Source organism: Meriones unguiculatus, chromosome 10 (genome assembly GCF_030254825.1).
Source record: "Meriones unguiculatus strain TT.TT164.6M chromosome 10, Bangor_MerUng_6.1, whole genome shotgun sequence".
Lineage (NCBI taxonomy): Eukaryota > Metazoa > Chordata > Mammalia > Rodentia > Muridae > Meriones > Meriones unguiculatus.
The window spans coordinates 21,618,866-21,634,363 of NC_083358.1; the positions used below are offsets into that span (position 1 = coordinate 21,618,866).

The window sequence follows — 15,498 nt, forward strand, 5'->3', positions numbered from 1 at the left end:
GCAGGTGGGACCCCAGAAACGGGCCCGGGAGAAGCCAAATTATCCTGTTCCAGACGAAGGGTCTGTCGATCGATCTGTCAAGTGCAGCCCATGAAGGAGAGTTGGAAGCGGTTTTAATCTGAAACTCTGAGCCATCTATTTTTAAGTTTCCCCTGCAAGGAACAGGGCTCAGGACCTCAGGTAGAGCCGGGTGCGGTGACACACACCTTTAGTCCCAGCACTCGGGAGGCGGAGGCAGGTGGATCTATATCAGTTCGAGGCCAGCCTGGTCTACAAAGCAAGTCCAGGAGAGCCAAGGCTACACAGAGAAACCCTGTGTCGAAAAAAAAAAAAAAACAAAAAAAACAAAAAACCACCTCAGGTTGGCACTTTTATCTCTTGTCCATGCAAACCTGGGAACTCAGGAAACGAGAACCAGGAGCTGGGTCCCGGGCAGACTGGCCAAAGGCTCAACACTGGTAATATGCCAACCTAGTGGGGTAAAGTTGACCAGTGCGTTTGAGAAATGACCCTCCACACACTTCCCTCTGAAGGCCTATTGTACCCTCGGGACACTGCTTAGTCCCAAGATTTCAGTTCCACCCTTCACCTCTTCCTTCCCTCTTCTCAGTAAACTGCTGACCCATGTTAAAGCCGATCATGCTTAGTTTCTACAGCAAGATAGGAAGTGGGATTTTGTTGTTGTTGAGACAGGGTTTCTCTGCGTAGCCCTGGCTGTCCTGGAACTCGCTCTGTAGACCAGGCTGGTCTCGAACTCACGCAGTTGAGGGCTATTGTCATTGTCTTCAGGGATGTAGTCACCGGTGAGTTGCTCATATTTCAGTTGATATCCATGTCCGTGCTGGTGGCTGTGTAGATGTCTATAGTGGGTTAGTGGGTCGCAGACAAAGCAGAAGACAAGGAAGACTTTGGCGGGAGGAGGGGCGGAGTGGGTAAGCAGACTGCATTATATAAATGTATGAGATTGCCAACCAGTAGATTAAATCCCGTGTCTCCGGAGTAACACGCAGACAGAGGGAACCACGCTTGGCTGACAGCATCAAGGCATTCCCTCTCTGCCCAGGTTATTGCCTGCGGATCACCCTACCTCCCAACCCCGCTTCTCTCAACTAGGTTAAAGCCACAGGGTCAGCGCGCCCTCTGGTGGCACTAAGCGATTATGCAATGACTCGGAGTTGAAAATCTTGGACTGGCTATTTCTAATTACCCAGGAGACCTTTGGAAATGAGGTTTGCCGGAAGCAGCTGAGGGAGAGAAATGATCCTCTAATTGAAACTTGTTCTACCGAAGGATTTTTCCCCCCTCTGGTCAAAAAGGGAGAGAAGAGGTCGCTTTCTTACCACTCCTGTTAGCATAAAAGGTTGTGCCGGCCAGACTGTGGTGACACATGCCTTTAATCCCAGCACTTGGGAGGCAGAGGCAGGCGGAGTCTACAGAGTGAGATCCAAGACAACCAGGGCGACACAGACAAACCCTGTCTCGAAAAATCAAACAACAAAGGAAAGGTTGCGCTAACATTCCCCACCCCACCCCCGAGAGTGAAAGTGGACAAACTGTATTTTTTGAAGGGCCTCGCGTGCACTCTCTTGAAACATGGCCTCTTCTGCAGAGTGCAGTTTGGGATAGGACTCACTATCTCTGCTGGGTATTCACTCCTTCATCAGTCACCCAACAAAGAAGCAGATCCCAGTACAGACGGTTGTGAGCCACCATGTGGTTGCTGGGAATTGAACTCAGGACCCCCTAGAAGAGCAGCCAGTGGTCACCCCATCCCCCACCCCCAGACACGGTTTCTCTCTCTAGTCCTGGCTGTCCTGGACTTGCTTTCTACACCAGGCTGGCCTCCAGCTCACAGCAATCTGCCTGCCTCTGCCTCCTGAGTTCTGGGGTTAAAAGCATGCCCCCACACCCAGCCAGACAGTGCTCTTAACTGCTGAGCCATCTCTCCAGCCCTGGTGGTACACATGTTTAATCCCAGTGCTTGGAAAGCAGAGCAGGCAAATCTCTGAGTTTTAGGCAAGCCTGGTGAGTTCCAGACCAGCTAAGGACTACAGTGCTGCCATTCCATCTTTAAATATATATATATTTAAAGTGTTATAAATTCACTTCATGGGGAAGGGTAAGGAGTGCAAAGTTGTCTATTAAATGATAGGGTTCAGGGAGGTACAGTGATGCAGGCCTTTAATCCCAGCACTCTGGGGGGCAGAGGCAGGGGGATCTCTGTGAGTTTGAGGACAGCCTGGTCTACAAAGGTAGTCCAGGACAGCCAAGGATACAGAGAGAGAGAGAAAGATAGGATGATCTAAGACCCATCATTATTTGGTTTGTTTGTTTTGAGACAGGGTCTCTGTAAGCAGGCTGTCCTGGAGCTGTCCTAGACCAGGCTAGCCTTGAACTCACAAAGATCCACCTGTCTCTACCAGGATTAAAAGCATACACTACCACATCTGGCTGTAAATATTTTTTAATTTATTTCATGTTTATTGGTGTTTTGCCTACATGTATGTTGTGTGAGGAGTTACATCCTCCGGAACTTGAGTTATAGACAGTTATGAACTGTGAGTGCTGGGAATTGAACCCGAGTCCTATGGAAGAGTCGTCAGTGTTCTTAACTACTGAGCCATTTCTCCATTTCTCCCTATAAACAATTTTGTCGTTTTTCAAAAGAGGGTTTCTCCGTATAGCCCTGGATGTCCTGGATCTGGCTCTATAGAGCAGGCTAGCCTTGAACTTAAGAGATCCACCTGCCTCTACCACCCAAGTTCTAGAATTAAAGTCATGAGCCACCACTGACTGTCTACATAATTACTTTAAAAATCATTTATTTTTGTTAAGTTAGCAGTTCGGGATGGCCTGAAACTCCTGTCCCAGCCTCTTGGGTGTGGTAATCGAAAGCCTGCACTCAGCCACTAATCTTTTTGGCTTTATTTATTTACGGTCTGGAACTTGCAAAGTAGCCCATCTGAGCGCAGAGGCGCGTCTAGCTGGCTTCCCGAGCACTTGGAATGTCAAGCCAGGAAAATCAGATTTACAAGTTACTCATTACTTAGTGAGTACACGGATACATGAGAGCCAGTCTCAAAAAGCCAAAGGAGAGCTTGCCAGAGTTCCATCCCCAGGATCCATTCGGTGGATCCAACTCCCACAAGTTTTCCTCTGACCGACACACACGAGCTGTAGCACGCACGCGCCTACACACAGGCAATAAATGTGACAAAACAAGAAAACCAAAGACTGTGAGGGTCTGGAATATTTTTACTATGGGGAATGGCCGGATGAGCGCACCAGAGCTAGACGGAGCCCTGCAGTTCTGCCAGGCCGGTGCTTCGGGTTCACTAGTGGGAACCTGGGAGCAGCAGCTTCTTTCCCTCAGGACAGCAAGGGATCTCACAGTGCTCCCGAGAGTCGGCGAGCGAATGGGAAAGCCTTGCCGGGAGTAGACAGCTGTTCCAGCAGCACTGAGATCGCCGTGCAGGGACGCCGGGACTCCGCCTCACTGAACCGGAGCGTGCAGCCGGCCTTTCAGTTTAAACAGCCAGGACGAGGGCTTGATCGGTAAAGGAACTACTTGGAAGGGAGTGTCCCACCGGAAAGCCTGTACTGACGCAGGCACGCTCCGGAACGGGAGGGCGCAGGGGAGGGGCTTCGCCTCACCGTTTCGCTGGGTTCCCAGAGCAAATATTTGACATTCCTGGCTTATCGTGGGGGCGGGGTCCAGGAGGCTGGCCAGGGGTGGGCTGTCGGGAGAGGGGTTGCGCGCAGCCGCCGCTTTCCACTCTAGCCGGTCTCCGTGTTCCTCTGCTACCGTGTGGGGAAACCTGGGAGGCGCACTGTCCACTCGGGGTTCTCGGGCTCGCACTCCCCTCCTCGGGCGTGAGTTGGGGACGCACCCGGATTCTGGTCTGATGTGTAGTAGCGCCCCGCTTCTCCTAACACAAGGTTCTGGCACCCTGTATCTCTATAGCCTCCCGCCAGATTACTAATTACAGTTAAGTAGACGGAAAACTATCTGGAGTGCCCAGGTCGGCCTGGAAACAAAAACTGCGTGTGGTGCATGGGACTAGTCTGAGCTGGGCCGGGAGGCAGCAGACTCTGCAGCCTGCACGCGCGGGGTACACAGCGCAGCGCTGGTACCTGCCGAGGAAGAAGAAAACAGACAGGCAAATCCCAGGAAGGGCTGGCGGGCTGGCTCCCCGGGGTCTGAGGGGAGAGCCTCCCAGCCTGGCACCAAGGCCTGGGCTCCGGCGTCCACACTGACGGGCCCTTCGCCGACGCTAACACCTGTACGAGCACGTCCCGCCCTGTGATCTCCGCGACCGCCCACGGCTCTGCGAGCCCTTGATCTTCGCCGCCCTCCCTTTCCCCAGCGCGTCTCTCCCACCGGCTTCCAGTGGACACCCGGTAGCGCTCACAGTTGGCTTTTGACCCTTAGGGACCTCCACTAGCCCCAAGCCGGACGTCGCGACCCCCACAGCCCCTAGATTGCCTCCTGGTGACTTCCATGGGTCCCGCGTGGCCCTCGCGGAACGGAAAAGGCCTCTGGTCCTGCACATTCTTTCATGGTGCCCGCTGGAGAGGAAGTGGGAGAAAGAATGGGTTTGTCCCGGGAGCCTCGCAGGACCGCACCGGGAGGTGGGACTCCAGCCGCCGAACTCACGCCCCCGCTCGAGTGAGCTCTTGCCTTCTGGGCAGGATTCTGGCCCTCCCGCGAGGTTCCCGGGGCCACCCCGATCACGTGGCCCTCGGGGCCGCAGGTAACTCGCCGGAGTGGGCTGGGACCGGCAGCCGCGCCGCCCAGCCCCGAAGGGCACCGCGGGCGGGTCTCTGCAGCTTCCCCTGCACCAGCCCCGCCGCAGGTGCCGCCCCCAACACACCGGATCCCGCCCAAGCTCGTCTGTCTGCCGTCGGTCGGTGCGTGCGTGCGCCTGGTCGGTCCGCGTGCGTGTGGCCGAGCGCCCCCTTGCTCTGCGGCCATGACTCCACCGCCGCCCCCGCCGCCCCCGCCCCCGGGCCCTGATCCCGCCGTAGACTCGGCCACCGACCCCTGCCCCGGACCCCAGTCGCTGGTCGTTTTGTTCGGGGCCACGGCTGGTGCGCTGGGGCCGGACCTGGGCTCGGACGAGACCGACTTAATCCTCCTTGTTTGGCAAGTGGTGGAGCCCCGTAGCCGACAGGTAGGATGATGGAAAGAGGTGGCGGGCCCCCTCGGTACGCGCCGAGGCCTGTGAGGGACGGCGGCTCATCCGGTTACCTCCGGGGCTCTTAGGTGGGGACGCTGCACAAGTCGCTGGTTCGCGCCGAGGCGGCTGCCCTGAGCGCACAGTGCCGCGAGGCGAGCGGACTGAGCGCCGACAGCCTAGCGCGGGCGGACTCCCTGGACAAGGTGCTGCAGCAGGTGAGCGTGGGGCCCCGCGTGGGCGGTGGAACGGCGGGGCGGCGGGGGCGCTACCCCGGCGTGGGAGCGGAGGGGGGCAGGAGGCGAGGCCTGGAGCACCACGACCCACTGGCACTGGACAGTAGGACAGGGTCTGCTTTGAAACTTTTGAGCTAATGCCGCGTGAGCGCGTGCTAGGCCATTCCCAGGGGCACCTTACTCTCCAACCTTTCCAGGCATCCACGTCTGCCGAGGGAGTGACAATAGCGGCTGAGGGATTCCCCCCCGCCCCCGGCCCCAGGTCTCCCTCGTCTCCCTCCTCCTCCCCGCTAGCAGAGGAGCGAGGCCCCGACGCCTCCGAAGTAGGGTCGAGGGGCTCAGGTTTGGCGGTAGATCACTTGGTCTCTGCCGCCCGCCCTCCTGGGAGCGGCTGGAGCGAGGGCGTCGGGCGGTGCCTGCCCCAGGGGCAGACGCCGCTGGGTGAGGGCGGCTGGTTTAGGCCTGTCCCAGTCGACTGGCCAGGCGTGGGTGCTGTCCGTACAGTACCTGGTGGCTACCTGCCTGCAGAGCGCATAAGGCCTCCCCCAACCCCAACCCTGGCCAAGTGGGAGTCAGGCTCACTGCTGTTTTCCCTGTCTGCACTGCTACACTCACCCCATGACTGAGTTGTAAAGCCTGGGAGTCCTTTAGAAGCATAGATTCTTTTCTCTTCCAACTCTGGTTCTGAGGAAACATGAAGATGTTGAATCTGAGCATGTTACAGAAGGGCTCCAGGTTTAACCTACCGCTCTTTTGAGAGAGTGCTGTAGAAAACCTGGGTGCCTTGCTCTCTCGGCCTTAAGTTGAAAAGTGTCACAGACTTGGCAGGGAAAGGGCAGGAGCGTGCTGAGTAGCTTTCAGAGTGCCACCCCCTCTGTGAGCAAACAGTTCAGTGCCAGTTGGTCGATAGGGTGTGGGTCAAAGCTCAGGCTGCTGCTAGTGTCCAAGTGTAAAGCTCTGTCCTTGGTGTTTCTCTGTTCTGGGGTTGGTCAGACGGAGGGGCGGGGCCGCCGCTGACCATGAGCCTTCTGGCCCTCGGGCAGGTGTGAACCTCCCCCACCTGTCTGAGGGTGGTGTCTGGTCCAGGACAGGTTTAACCTGCTTTGCCCCTCCCCTCCCCACCTGCTTGCCTCACTCCAACCAGGTGTTTGCTCTGGCCCCGCTCCAGACTCCTGGAGTGTTTGATGGGGACTTGGGTTATGTGTGACTGTTCTCATTTGGCCTAGAGGAGGTGACAGTGGACTAGGGCAGGGGTGGGGATTAGGAGCCTGGGATCTAGGGCAAGGCCTTCTACTTCCCAGGCAGGGTAGGGCGGAACATCCTGCTGAACCAGCTTTGCAGCCTGAGTCCCTCCCTCCTCCTGCCCCCAGTTCCAGCCTGCCTAGCTGTGAATCTATGTCTGAGTCTCCACTCCCTGTCCCCAGTTCTCACAGCTGGTGAGCGGGGACGTGGCTCTGCTGGGCGGGGGCCCCTATGTGCTTTGCACTGATGGGCAGCAGCTGTTGCGACAGGTTCTGCACCCTGAGGCCTCCAGGAAGGTATGCCATTGAGGGCACATGGGTGGTTGGGTTCCCAAGGTCCCTGTTGTTGTGGGGATGGGCAGGACCTTAGTTTACCTATTCATCCCCACTCCCATGTGCTCCCAGAACCTGGCGCTCCCCGACACCTTCTTCTCCTTCTACGACCTCCGCAGAGAGTTCCATATGCAGCATCCAAGCGCCTGCTCCCCCAGAGACCTCACAGTGGGCACCATGGCACAGGGTATCTGTGACCCAGCAGAATTAAGGTGGAGGGGTGGCTGATCCGTCCAAGCATGTGCATGCTCCTGTATGGGTTATATTAATGTAGGCAAGTCTATGATTTTGGCCTGATCCTTTAAGGTACCCATGTCTGCATCTATGCTGGGATACATTTGGAATGTGGGCATGTCTGTGTTTGGTCTGAGGACTTGTAGGTGCATGTATGAACTGGGCCACAGCTAGTATTGGCCAGGAATCTGTGGGTGTTTGGGGTGACGTGGGGCGTATGGACCTGGATTCCAGTTGTCACTTCTCTGCCTGTAGCCTTGGGACTAGAAACAGATCCTACAGAAGATGACTTTGGGGTCTGGGAAGTGAAGACTATGGTGGCTGTTATTCTCCACCTGCTTGACGGGCCCAATGGTAAGATTCTTGCACTGCTTGTCACCTACTGTGAGGGTTGGGTGAATGCCCATTACTTCCTCAGAGTCCTCTTGCAGACTTGTGACCTTCTCTAAGAGAACACAAGGTGGAAACTCCTCTGTCACCTCCTCAATTCCCTCACCTGTCCTATTTTTGCAGAGCTTGGTGGGGAGCCTTCCTCCACCAGACCCTGCTGACCCCCATGCCATCTCCTCTCAGGTCAGTTATTTTCGAAGCCAGAGGTGGTAAAGCAGAAATATGAGACAGGGCCTTGGTGAGTGTGGCAGCTGGGGTGGGGGGTGACAATGTTTGGACAGCTCTGATCCTGTGACCTGCCCTCACAGCAGCAAGGCTGATGTGGTGGACAATGAGACTGTAGTCCGGGCCCGTGGGTTGCCCTGGCAGTCGTCAGACCAGGATGTGGCTCGATTCTTCAAAGGGCTCAACATTGCCAGGTGGGTGTGGCAGGATGGGAGGGCAAGCGGGCAAGCCTACCCAGGAGGCACTAACAACACTGGCTCCGCAGGGGTGGTGTGGCGCTCTGTCTCAACGCCCAGGGCCGCAGAAATGGCGAGGCCCTCATCCGATTCGTGGACAGCGAGCAGCGGGACCTAGCGCTGCAGAGACACAAGCACCACATGGGTGCCCGATATATTGAGGTGGGGCTTTGGGCTGGAAGTGGGGCAGGGCAAAGCTGAGTAAGGACTGAGACCCATGGGCTGCTCTGTATACCCACAGGTATATAAAGCCACAGGGGAGGAGTTTGTAAAGATCGCAGGGGGTAAGTGTGCCCGTGGAAGGCCCTTGTCTTGATCTGCATCCTATTCCCCACCACTCACTGCCTCTTGGGTCCCGGGTGGGTGCGTGCTGAGGATTAAGTCACCGAGGGGCTCCTGTTCTTCCAAACTAGGCACATCCCTAGAGGTGGCCCGTTTCCTATCACGGGAAGATCAAGTGATCCTGAGGCTACGGGGACTGCCCTTTTCAGCTGGGCCAACAGATGTTCTAAGCTTCCTGGGGCCAGAATGCCCAGTGACTGGGGGTGCTGATGGGCTGCTTTTTGTGCGCCACCCTGATGGCAGACCAACTGGGGATGCCTTTGCTCTGTTTGCCTGTGAGGAACTGGCACAGGCTGCTCTGCGCAGGCACAAAGGCATGCTGGGTAAGCGATACATCGAACTCTTCAGGAGCACTGCAGCTGAGGTGCAGCAGGTAAGCACTCAAGGCTCCTCGTGTCCCGCTGTGTTGATGCTTCAGGATGTGCCTCGGGTCCCCTACCTGATGAAACTGTTGCCTTTCTCACTAGGTCCTTAACCGCTATGCAACCAGCCCACTCCTCCCCACAATGACTGCTCCGCTGCTGCCCATTCCCTTCCCACTGGCAGGAGGGACTGGGAGGGACTGTGTACGCCTTCGAGGCCTGCCCTACACAGCCACCATCGAAGACATTCTGAGTTTTCTAGGAGAGGCAGCAGCTGACATTCGGCCTCATGGTGTGCATATGGTGCTCAACCAGCAGGTGAGACTACTGCTAGGAAGGGCATCCACACAGGGTAGGAAAGGGCAAGGCACTTTCATATGTGACAAACTGCTTACAAGGTGGTGTGCACAGGGCCGGCCATCTGGTGATGCCTTCATCCAGATGACGTCAGCAGAGCGTGCTCTGGCTGCTGCTCAGCGTTGCCACAAGAAGGTGATGAAAGAACGCTACGTGGAAGTAGTCCCTTGTTCCACAGAGGAGATGAGCCGTGTGCTGATGGGGGGTTCCCTGAGCCGGAGTGGCTTATCCCCTCCACCCTGCAAATTGCCCTGTGAGTGCTTCATGGGCTAGAGGAACCAAGCTGTTCTAAGCCACCATTTTCTTTCTAGTTGCCCTATTCAGGGTAACTGTAGACTCTCTAAATGTGTTCTTTACTTGTCTCTAGGCCTCTCACCGCCCACCTATGCCACCTTCCAGGCCACCCCTGCCCTTATTCCCACAGACACGACAGCACTCTACCCCTCTTCTGCACTGCTTCCAGCTGCCAGAGTATCTGCTGCCCCTGCTCCTCTTGCCTACTACCCAGGGCCAGCCACTCAACTCTACATGAACTACACGGCCTACTACCCCAGGTACCTTACTACTGGGACAGCCTCAGACCAGGTGTCACCATTTGGGGAAGGGTCCTGACACATTTCTACCCCAGATAATCCAAGATCAGTTAAAAATCAGAATTCATTTTGGATGACAAGGGAGTTAAAGGTATGGGCTCACCATCAGAATTATCACTGTAGAGGCAGAGTTCAGAAAATAGAAAGGATCAAACAAGGCACAAGTGTAGGAGATGGTGGTCTTGGTCTAAGCTACAGATGGCATGTATGACTGAATTTGTCTCTTCCACTCTAGCCCCCCAGTCTCTCCCACTACTGTGGGCTACCTCACATCTCCCACTGCCTTGGCCTCTACTCCCACCTCAATGTTGTCACAGCCAGGAGCCCTGGTCCGAATGCAGGGGGTCCCATACACGGCCGGTATGAAGGATCTGCTCAGTGTCTTTCAAGCCTACCAGGTGAGGTGTTGTCGGGAGGGCCCGAGGGCCTAGCTCCTAGCGGAGCCTGGAACTCCAGCCTCTAAATCTGTGTTACTTCTGCAGCTGGCTCCTGATGACTACACCACTCTGATGCCTGTGGGTGATCCACCGCGCACTGTGTTACAAGCCCCCAAGGAGTGGGTGTGTTTGTAGGAGAGGAAACCAGGAAGTAGACTGAGCTGATGTCTGCAGCTAACAAGCCTTTCCTGAATCCAGAGCACTCTCAATCCAGCGGCTTCTTTCTGGCTTGTCAAAGCTCCCAAAAGCACCTGGAAAAGACCAAGCTCACTGCTCTCCTTCCTCCCATACGCCCTTGTTTCTCTGCCTGCTTACTCTAAAGATAATGGCTACCTTACAGGCAGGGCTGGGGATGTGATGGGGCTACTCTATTCCTGATGGCGTGACACCCAGAAAGCCTTCGATCTGTCCTTGACCCTCAAATACTGGGTTTGAAGGGTGCACAGCAGGCCTGTGTTTTCTTTTTAAAATATTAAGGCCTGGGTACCTTTAATATTTATGATTCCTGGGAGAATCAAGAGTCCGAGTGAGTCTGAATAAAGACCCTATCTCCCTATCCTTTCAGGAGGCAGGAAGGCAGCACTCACCTTCAGGATACCTGGACCTCAGAAAAAAAGTGCCAGGGGTGTCCTCACAATGAATATGCTAACCTGCTCCAGCCAGGCCCAAGGATCTTGGGATGATAAAACCACCAGCTGGATGGGGTGTAACCCCATCACTCAGGAGCCAGAGGCAGGACTGCCTTAAGTACAAATCTAGTATATTCTAGTCTAGCCAAGGCTTTATAGCCCCCTACCACAAACAACAAAACCCCCCAGCTATTCTAGACTGTGTTGCTGCAATATCCCCAGAGGGCAAGAAGCACATGCAAACTCAGGTTAAAGGGGACTTTGTCAACTTTTTCTTGCAACACCTTGGAAGACAAGTTGTCCCGAAGCCAGCAAATGCCATGGCATGTCCTTTGCAGCGATTAAAGGGTGCAGAACTCAAGTCTCAGAAGGAATTTTGAGCTCTACCTTCTCTGTAAAGTGTTATTGGTCAAGAGGACTTTTAAAAAGCCACAGAGCCCTTAGCTTTGGCCCAGAGGGCTCCACACCAGCCCCAGGTGGAGAAAAAGTAAAACTTCAAGGAGACTGTTCACTGTTTATTATTTCAGCACTGTAACTGAGGAGGAGCCTGAACTGCTGGCTCGTCTTCCCTTTGTGTTTGTATAAGGAGCACTGCACTCCTAGAAAAGGTTTTAAAATACAAAATGTACAAGAAAACACAATCCCTAGTGCTGTAAACATAACCGAGAACCAATTTCTTCACCCAAACATCCATTCTGTAAAACACAGGGTTTCAACTTGAGCCCATCTGAGCCTGTAAAGCAACTCTGTGTTCTGCATATTAGAAACTGGGCTTCTCAGCAAGGCCCAGCGCCGATCTGGTGATACTGCTGGCCCTGGGTGGTGGGGTGGGTTGTACCCAAGGCAGCAGCACCATATGTGAACCCAAACATCTCTGTAATGTCTTCAGCCATGTTTCTCTGCATCTCTAATAAACAGAAGGCTGCCCCTCCATCCCTCAAGCCAAGGTCTCGTACAGGAGAGGAAAGGTGGGATGCTAGCCAATGCCCAGTTGCTCAGTGCTGCTATGTCAATTTGCATAGTCCAATGGATATGTGCTTTACCACCACTATTTTGCACAAAAATTTGTCTTTATCTACAAAGCCCAAAAATATTACTCTTACATGAAAGCTTATACAAAGCTAATACAAAACCATTACATAGAATACAAAGCTCTATTTTAAAACCTAACCCATTTTAAATAGGAAAGCATTTCTAATGCTACAGGCATCAAGGTATTTAAAAGGCATCAAAATGTGGTGCATAGCAACTCTGGATCATAGAGGCTTTTTATTCTTGAAGGCGGCAAAGCAGCACCCCCAAGGGGTCTTGCAATGACCCCATATGAGAACTGCCCCAGGGGAAAGAGGGTGGAAGCAAATTTGGCCAAGTCTCTGCAAGTTCACCTGAGAGGCCAATGCCCTTTAGAGGAAGCTGTGGGCTACCAACATGGGCCCTAAAGCAAATCTCACTATCTATATCCACTGATATAAAACTTACTTTGAGGGAAACTTGGAAAATATCCAGCTCCAGGAGTGGCCAGAGCAATTTGCTGACAGACTGTTTTCTAACTAGTTTTAGGGAAGAAATGTAAAGCATTGTGTTAAAAATAAATACATACTTCCCTCATCCTGAATCAGTACCTCCTACCCTGCTTACTAGAGGTGGTGGGCAACATGCCAGCCCCTGCTTAGGCCTGATGTAGCCTTAGTAAAGATAGCCCTACCATCAAGGGTCACAACCCCTAGAGTAATAGCACTTGTAGGCACTCAATTTGCTTCCTGAATGAATAAATGTACATTATATCATTTGAAACATACTGTAAAATTCAGGGACTTTAACAGGGAAGAACAAAGGCAGGGTTTGGGAATAGTACCCAACTAGGGCACCTCCTTTGGTAGACAGCAGGCTGGAGTTCCTACTGGGCCTTCCCTTGGACACGAGCCTCCCTAGCAGCAGCACCAGGGTGTCTTTGGTGTGGAAGGATAGGTCTATGACCATCTCATTTTTGGATGTGTCTCAAAGCCTTTTGGCGGAAAGGCTGGTTTTTGGGTCATATAGTCAGGACACTATGGTAGAGAATCCTTGCAGGCTGTAAACAGAATAGGAGATAAGCCTTCAATGTCACTGTGAATCTTAAAGCCTTCACCTCTGGACTCCTGCATTTTCTCTGCCTCCTCTATTATACAGCTCATTCATACTTGGTTTCTGACACTGATGGCCTGGCCTCAAGAGTTAAAACTGCAATGCCTAAACTATCAGGAGACTGGCTTCAAAGACTAAGATTAACGGCAGAAGCTCCCACTTCTATTTATTAGGTAGAAAATAACTACCTAAGCTAAAACCCTACCTTTGAAATTCACCTTACAAATGATGGTTTTATCCAAGGTCCTGAGGAAAAAAAAAAAAAAACAGCTTGAACATTGAGCTAGTGGAGAGACTGCTTGATGGTGATCTAAAGTTACAAAAGGCTATGCTCTGGAATGTTTTCATATCCAACACTTCAATGATGGAATGGTCTCTTCTCGATATACCTGACATTTTTCTTTTTATAAAGAGTGTGATCTACATTTGGCTTTATTTCCTATGTCTCTATGAAAGGCTTCAGGATGCATGCTAAGTTTTGAGGTGTAAGTGTGGGCTTAGGATATTTTTTTCTTGTCTGCCTCTGGAAGGTTTTTATCAAAAGTTCTATTTTAAAAATATCAAAACTAAAGGGCTCTTCAAATGACCAGAAAGCAGTACAAATTACTAATCCTAGCTATGCAACCAGGTCACCTGCAAGAGCAGCACCTCTGAAATAGAGAGCCTGCTGCATTCACACTCAAGCACCCATCATATAAAAGTATCCTATTTAAATATAAAAAAGCGAAACTTGTTTTCCCACAGCTCAAACAGCCTATGCTGCTCTGTTCTTTTACAAAATCTGCCCAAGGCTTGAGGTGGAGGAATGCTTTTCCCACAGTGAGTCCAACTCCTGCAACAGGTTCTGAAGTCTGGCTGGAAACCCAAGGTCCAAGAGAGAAGCCGGCTGAGCAGCTGGTAGTGGGCACAAAGCTTCAGTGAGCACTGTTAGAGCCCATCAGATCTTCCAACATCTGGGGACTCGGGACCTGGGAGAAGAGCGTCTCTGCTCACCTCTGGGCCTTGGGAAACAGAAATCTGGGACATGTCTCTCCCAATTATCTCGTTCACTGAAAAAGAAAAAGATAGGTGATTAGCAACCTCAAAGGAATATCATATGAGGTTTTTCTTTTCCTCTCTTAGACATTTTCCTTCCCATGGCTTTGAGTAAAGGTAAAGGCAGCACTTGATGCTTGCTCTAGAGCTGACTGGCACTAAATATAAAAGTGTCATTTCTCAAGTGACTGCCCCTCCCCCCTGCCCCTTCCCACTTCATTTCAGTTTGGACTTTAAAGAGGAATGGCTGAGAACAGGCAACCTTTTGTTAAAATTTATTTTATTTCATGGGTACGCATGTCCGTACACCATGAATTTTCACGCCTGGTGCCCTTGGAGGTCAGAAGAGAGCACAGGATTCCCAAGAACTGGAGTCAGCTGTCTGTGAACCACCATGTGCTGGGAACCAAACCCAGGGCCTCAGCAAGAGCAGCAGGTGATCTTTTTGTTTGTGGTTTGACTTTTGGGACAGGGTTTCTCTGTAGACCAGGCTAGCCTCTTCCTCCTGAGTGCTGGGATTAAAGGTGTGCTCCACCACTGCCAGGCTTTGCAGCTAGTTCTCTCTTAACTGCTGAGTTATCTCCCCAGTTCCCACAGGAAACACTGTTATCCTCATTCCAAAGGTTCATGCTTCAAGCAGAGCTGATAGGTACTCTAAAAAAGGGTAACTTTAGTTCCAGGTGATCCAATGCCTTGCCCTCTTCTGACCTCTAAGGGCACTAGGCATGCCTGTGGTACACAGGCATACAATGCCAGCAAAACCTATACACATAAAATTTATCAAAATCTTTAAAAAGTAAATGTTCACCTTATTCTAACTTTTCCCTACTTTGAATTCCTTTGGGAAAGTTTTCCCTTTTGGTTTCCCACAGTGCCACCTAAGAATATAAAGTGAAAGAAAATAAATGCTTTAGCTAGAATAAACCACCAGGCTTCAGCGGGTACTTTGTTGTCTTGTCCTAATAATGTACCTTTTATTATGTGAGGGCATTTGTATATATGTAGTCTTTTCTAACTGCAGGCTCTTGCTTTCTCTAATGTAGACCTCAGAAAATACAATGGTCTGTGAAACAAATGCCATGAACTTCCATCTAAAAGAAAAAATAAAGCAATCTGTGCGTGGTGGCTCACACATATAATCCCGAGCACTCAAGAAGCCAACCTTGGTCATATGTGTGTTTGAGAGCCCCAGGCCAGGCCGGGCTACATGTGATACTCTGGTCTTCCTCTAAAAACAACAAAAAGGGAGGAACCAACAAGAAAGGAGAAAAGAAAAAAGCAAAATACAACACAGCTCTTCTCACATTTCATACCTTGCTTTTCCTTTGTTATGGAGGGTAAGGGTTGGGGTCATTGTTTTGTGTTTTATGAGACATGGTCTTAATGATGTAGGGTACACTGGCCTAAACTGGGGATCCTCCTGTCCCAGTTTCCAGACTGCTGGGATTATAGGTATCTATTACCATATCTAACCTTTCTTTTCAACTAAAGATTCCATTCCTGGGGACTGAAGAGATGATTTAGCAGTTAAGAGCACTTGTTGCTCT

General features: G+C 52.2%; 2 protein-coding genes across 4 annotated transcripts in view; one reads left to right on the forward strand and one right to left on the reverse strand.

The window, feature by feature from the left end:
- The first annotated feature begins 3,218 nt into the window (after positions 1–3,218).
- On the forward strand, positions 3,219–11,725 carry Esrp2 (epithelial splicing regulatory protein 2). Of its 2 annotated transcripts, none has more exons than XM_021632305.2 (15): positions 3,219–5,174; positions 5,267–5,395; positions 6,838–6,951; positions 7,060–7,174; positions 7,477–7,575; positions 7,795–7,849; positions 7,920–8,030; positions 8,102–8,234; positions 8,314–8,356; positions 8,486–8,787; positions 8,882–9,094; positions 9,188–9,386; positions 9,501–9,687; positions 9,962–10,124; positions 10,209–11,725. In XM_021632305.2, exons 1-15 carry the CDS (start codon positions 4,974–4,976, stop codon positions 10,296–10,298), a joined length of 2,154 nt encoding a protein of 717 aa, XP_021487980.1. In that variant the 5' UTR covers positions 3,219–4,973; the 3' UTR covers positions 10,299–11,725. The 2 variants fall into 2 exon arrangements, with proteins under 2 accessions (XP_021487980.1, XP_021487987.1); XM_021632312.2 differs by having other exon boundaries at positions 7,923–8,030.
- Positions 11,295–15,498, reverse strand: part of Nfatc3 (nuclear factor of activated T cells 3) — a 72,041-nt gene continuing 67,837 nt past the window's right edge. The window contains exon 10 of one of the 2 annotated variants that reach the window (XM_060392040.1): positions 11,295–13,965. In XM_060392040.1, coding sequence (XP_060248023.1) covers positions 13,844–13,965 — 122 coding nt within the window. In that variant the 3' untranslated portion in view covers positions 11,295–13,843. The remainder of the gene's footprint in view (positions 13,966–15,498) is intronic. The other variant, XM_060392041.1, reaches the window with a different exon arrangement.

Bases quoted from the DNA above. Each gene is read 5' to 3' on its own strand.
- Esrp2 (XM_021632305.2), top strand. From the start codon at position 4,974: ATGACTCCACCGCCGCCCCCGCCGCCCCCGCCCCCGGGCCCTGATCCC. The intron at 5,396-6,837 runs GTGAGCGTGGGG...CCCTGTCCCCAG, and splicing joins TGGACAAGGTGCTGCAGCAG to TTCTCACAGCTGGTGAGCGG. The intron at 8,357-8,485 runs GTAAGTGTGCCC...CTTCCAAACTAG, and splicing joins GTTTGTAAAGATCGCAGGGG to GCACATCCCTAGAGGTGGCC.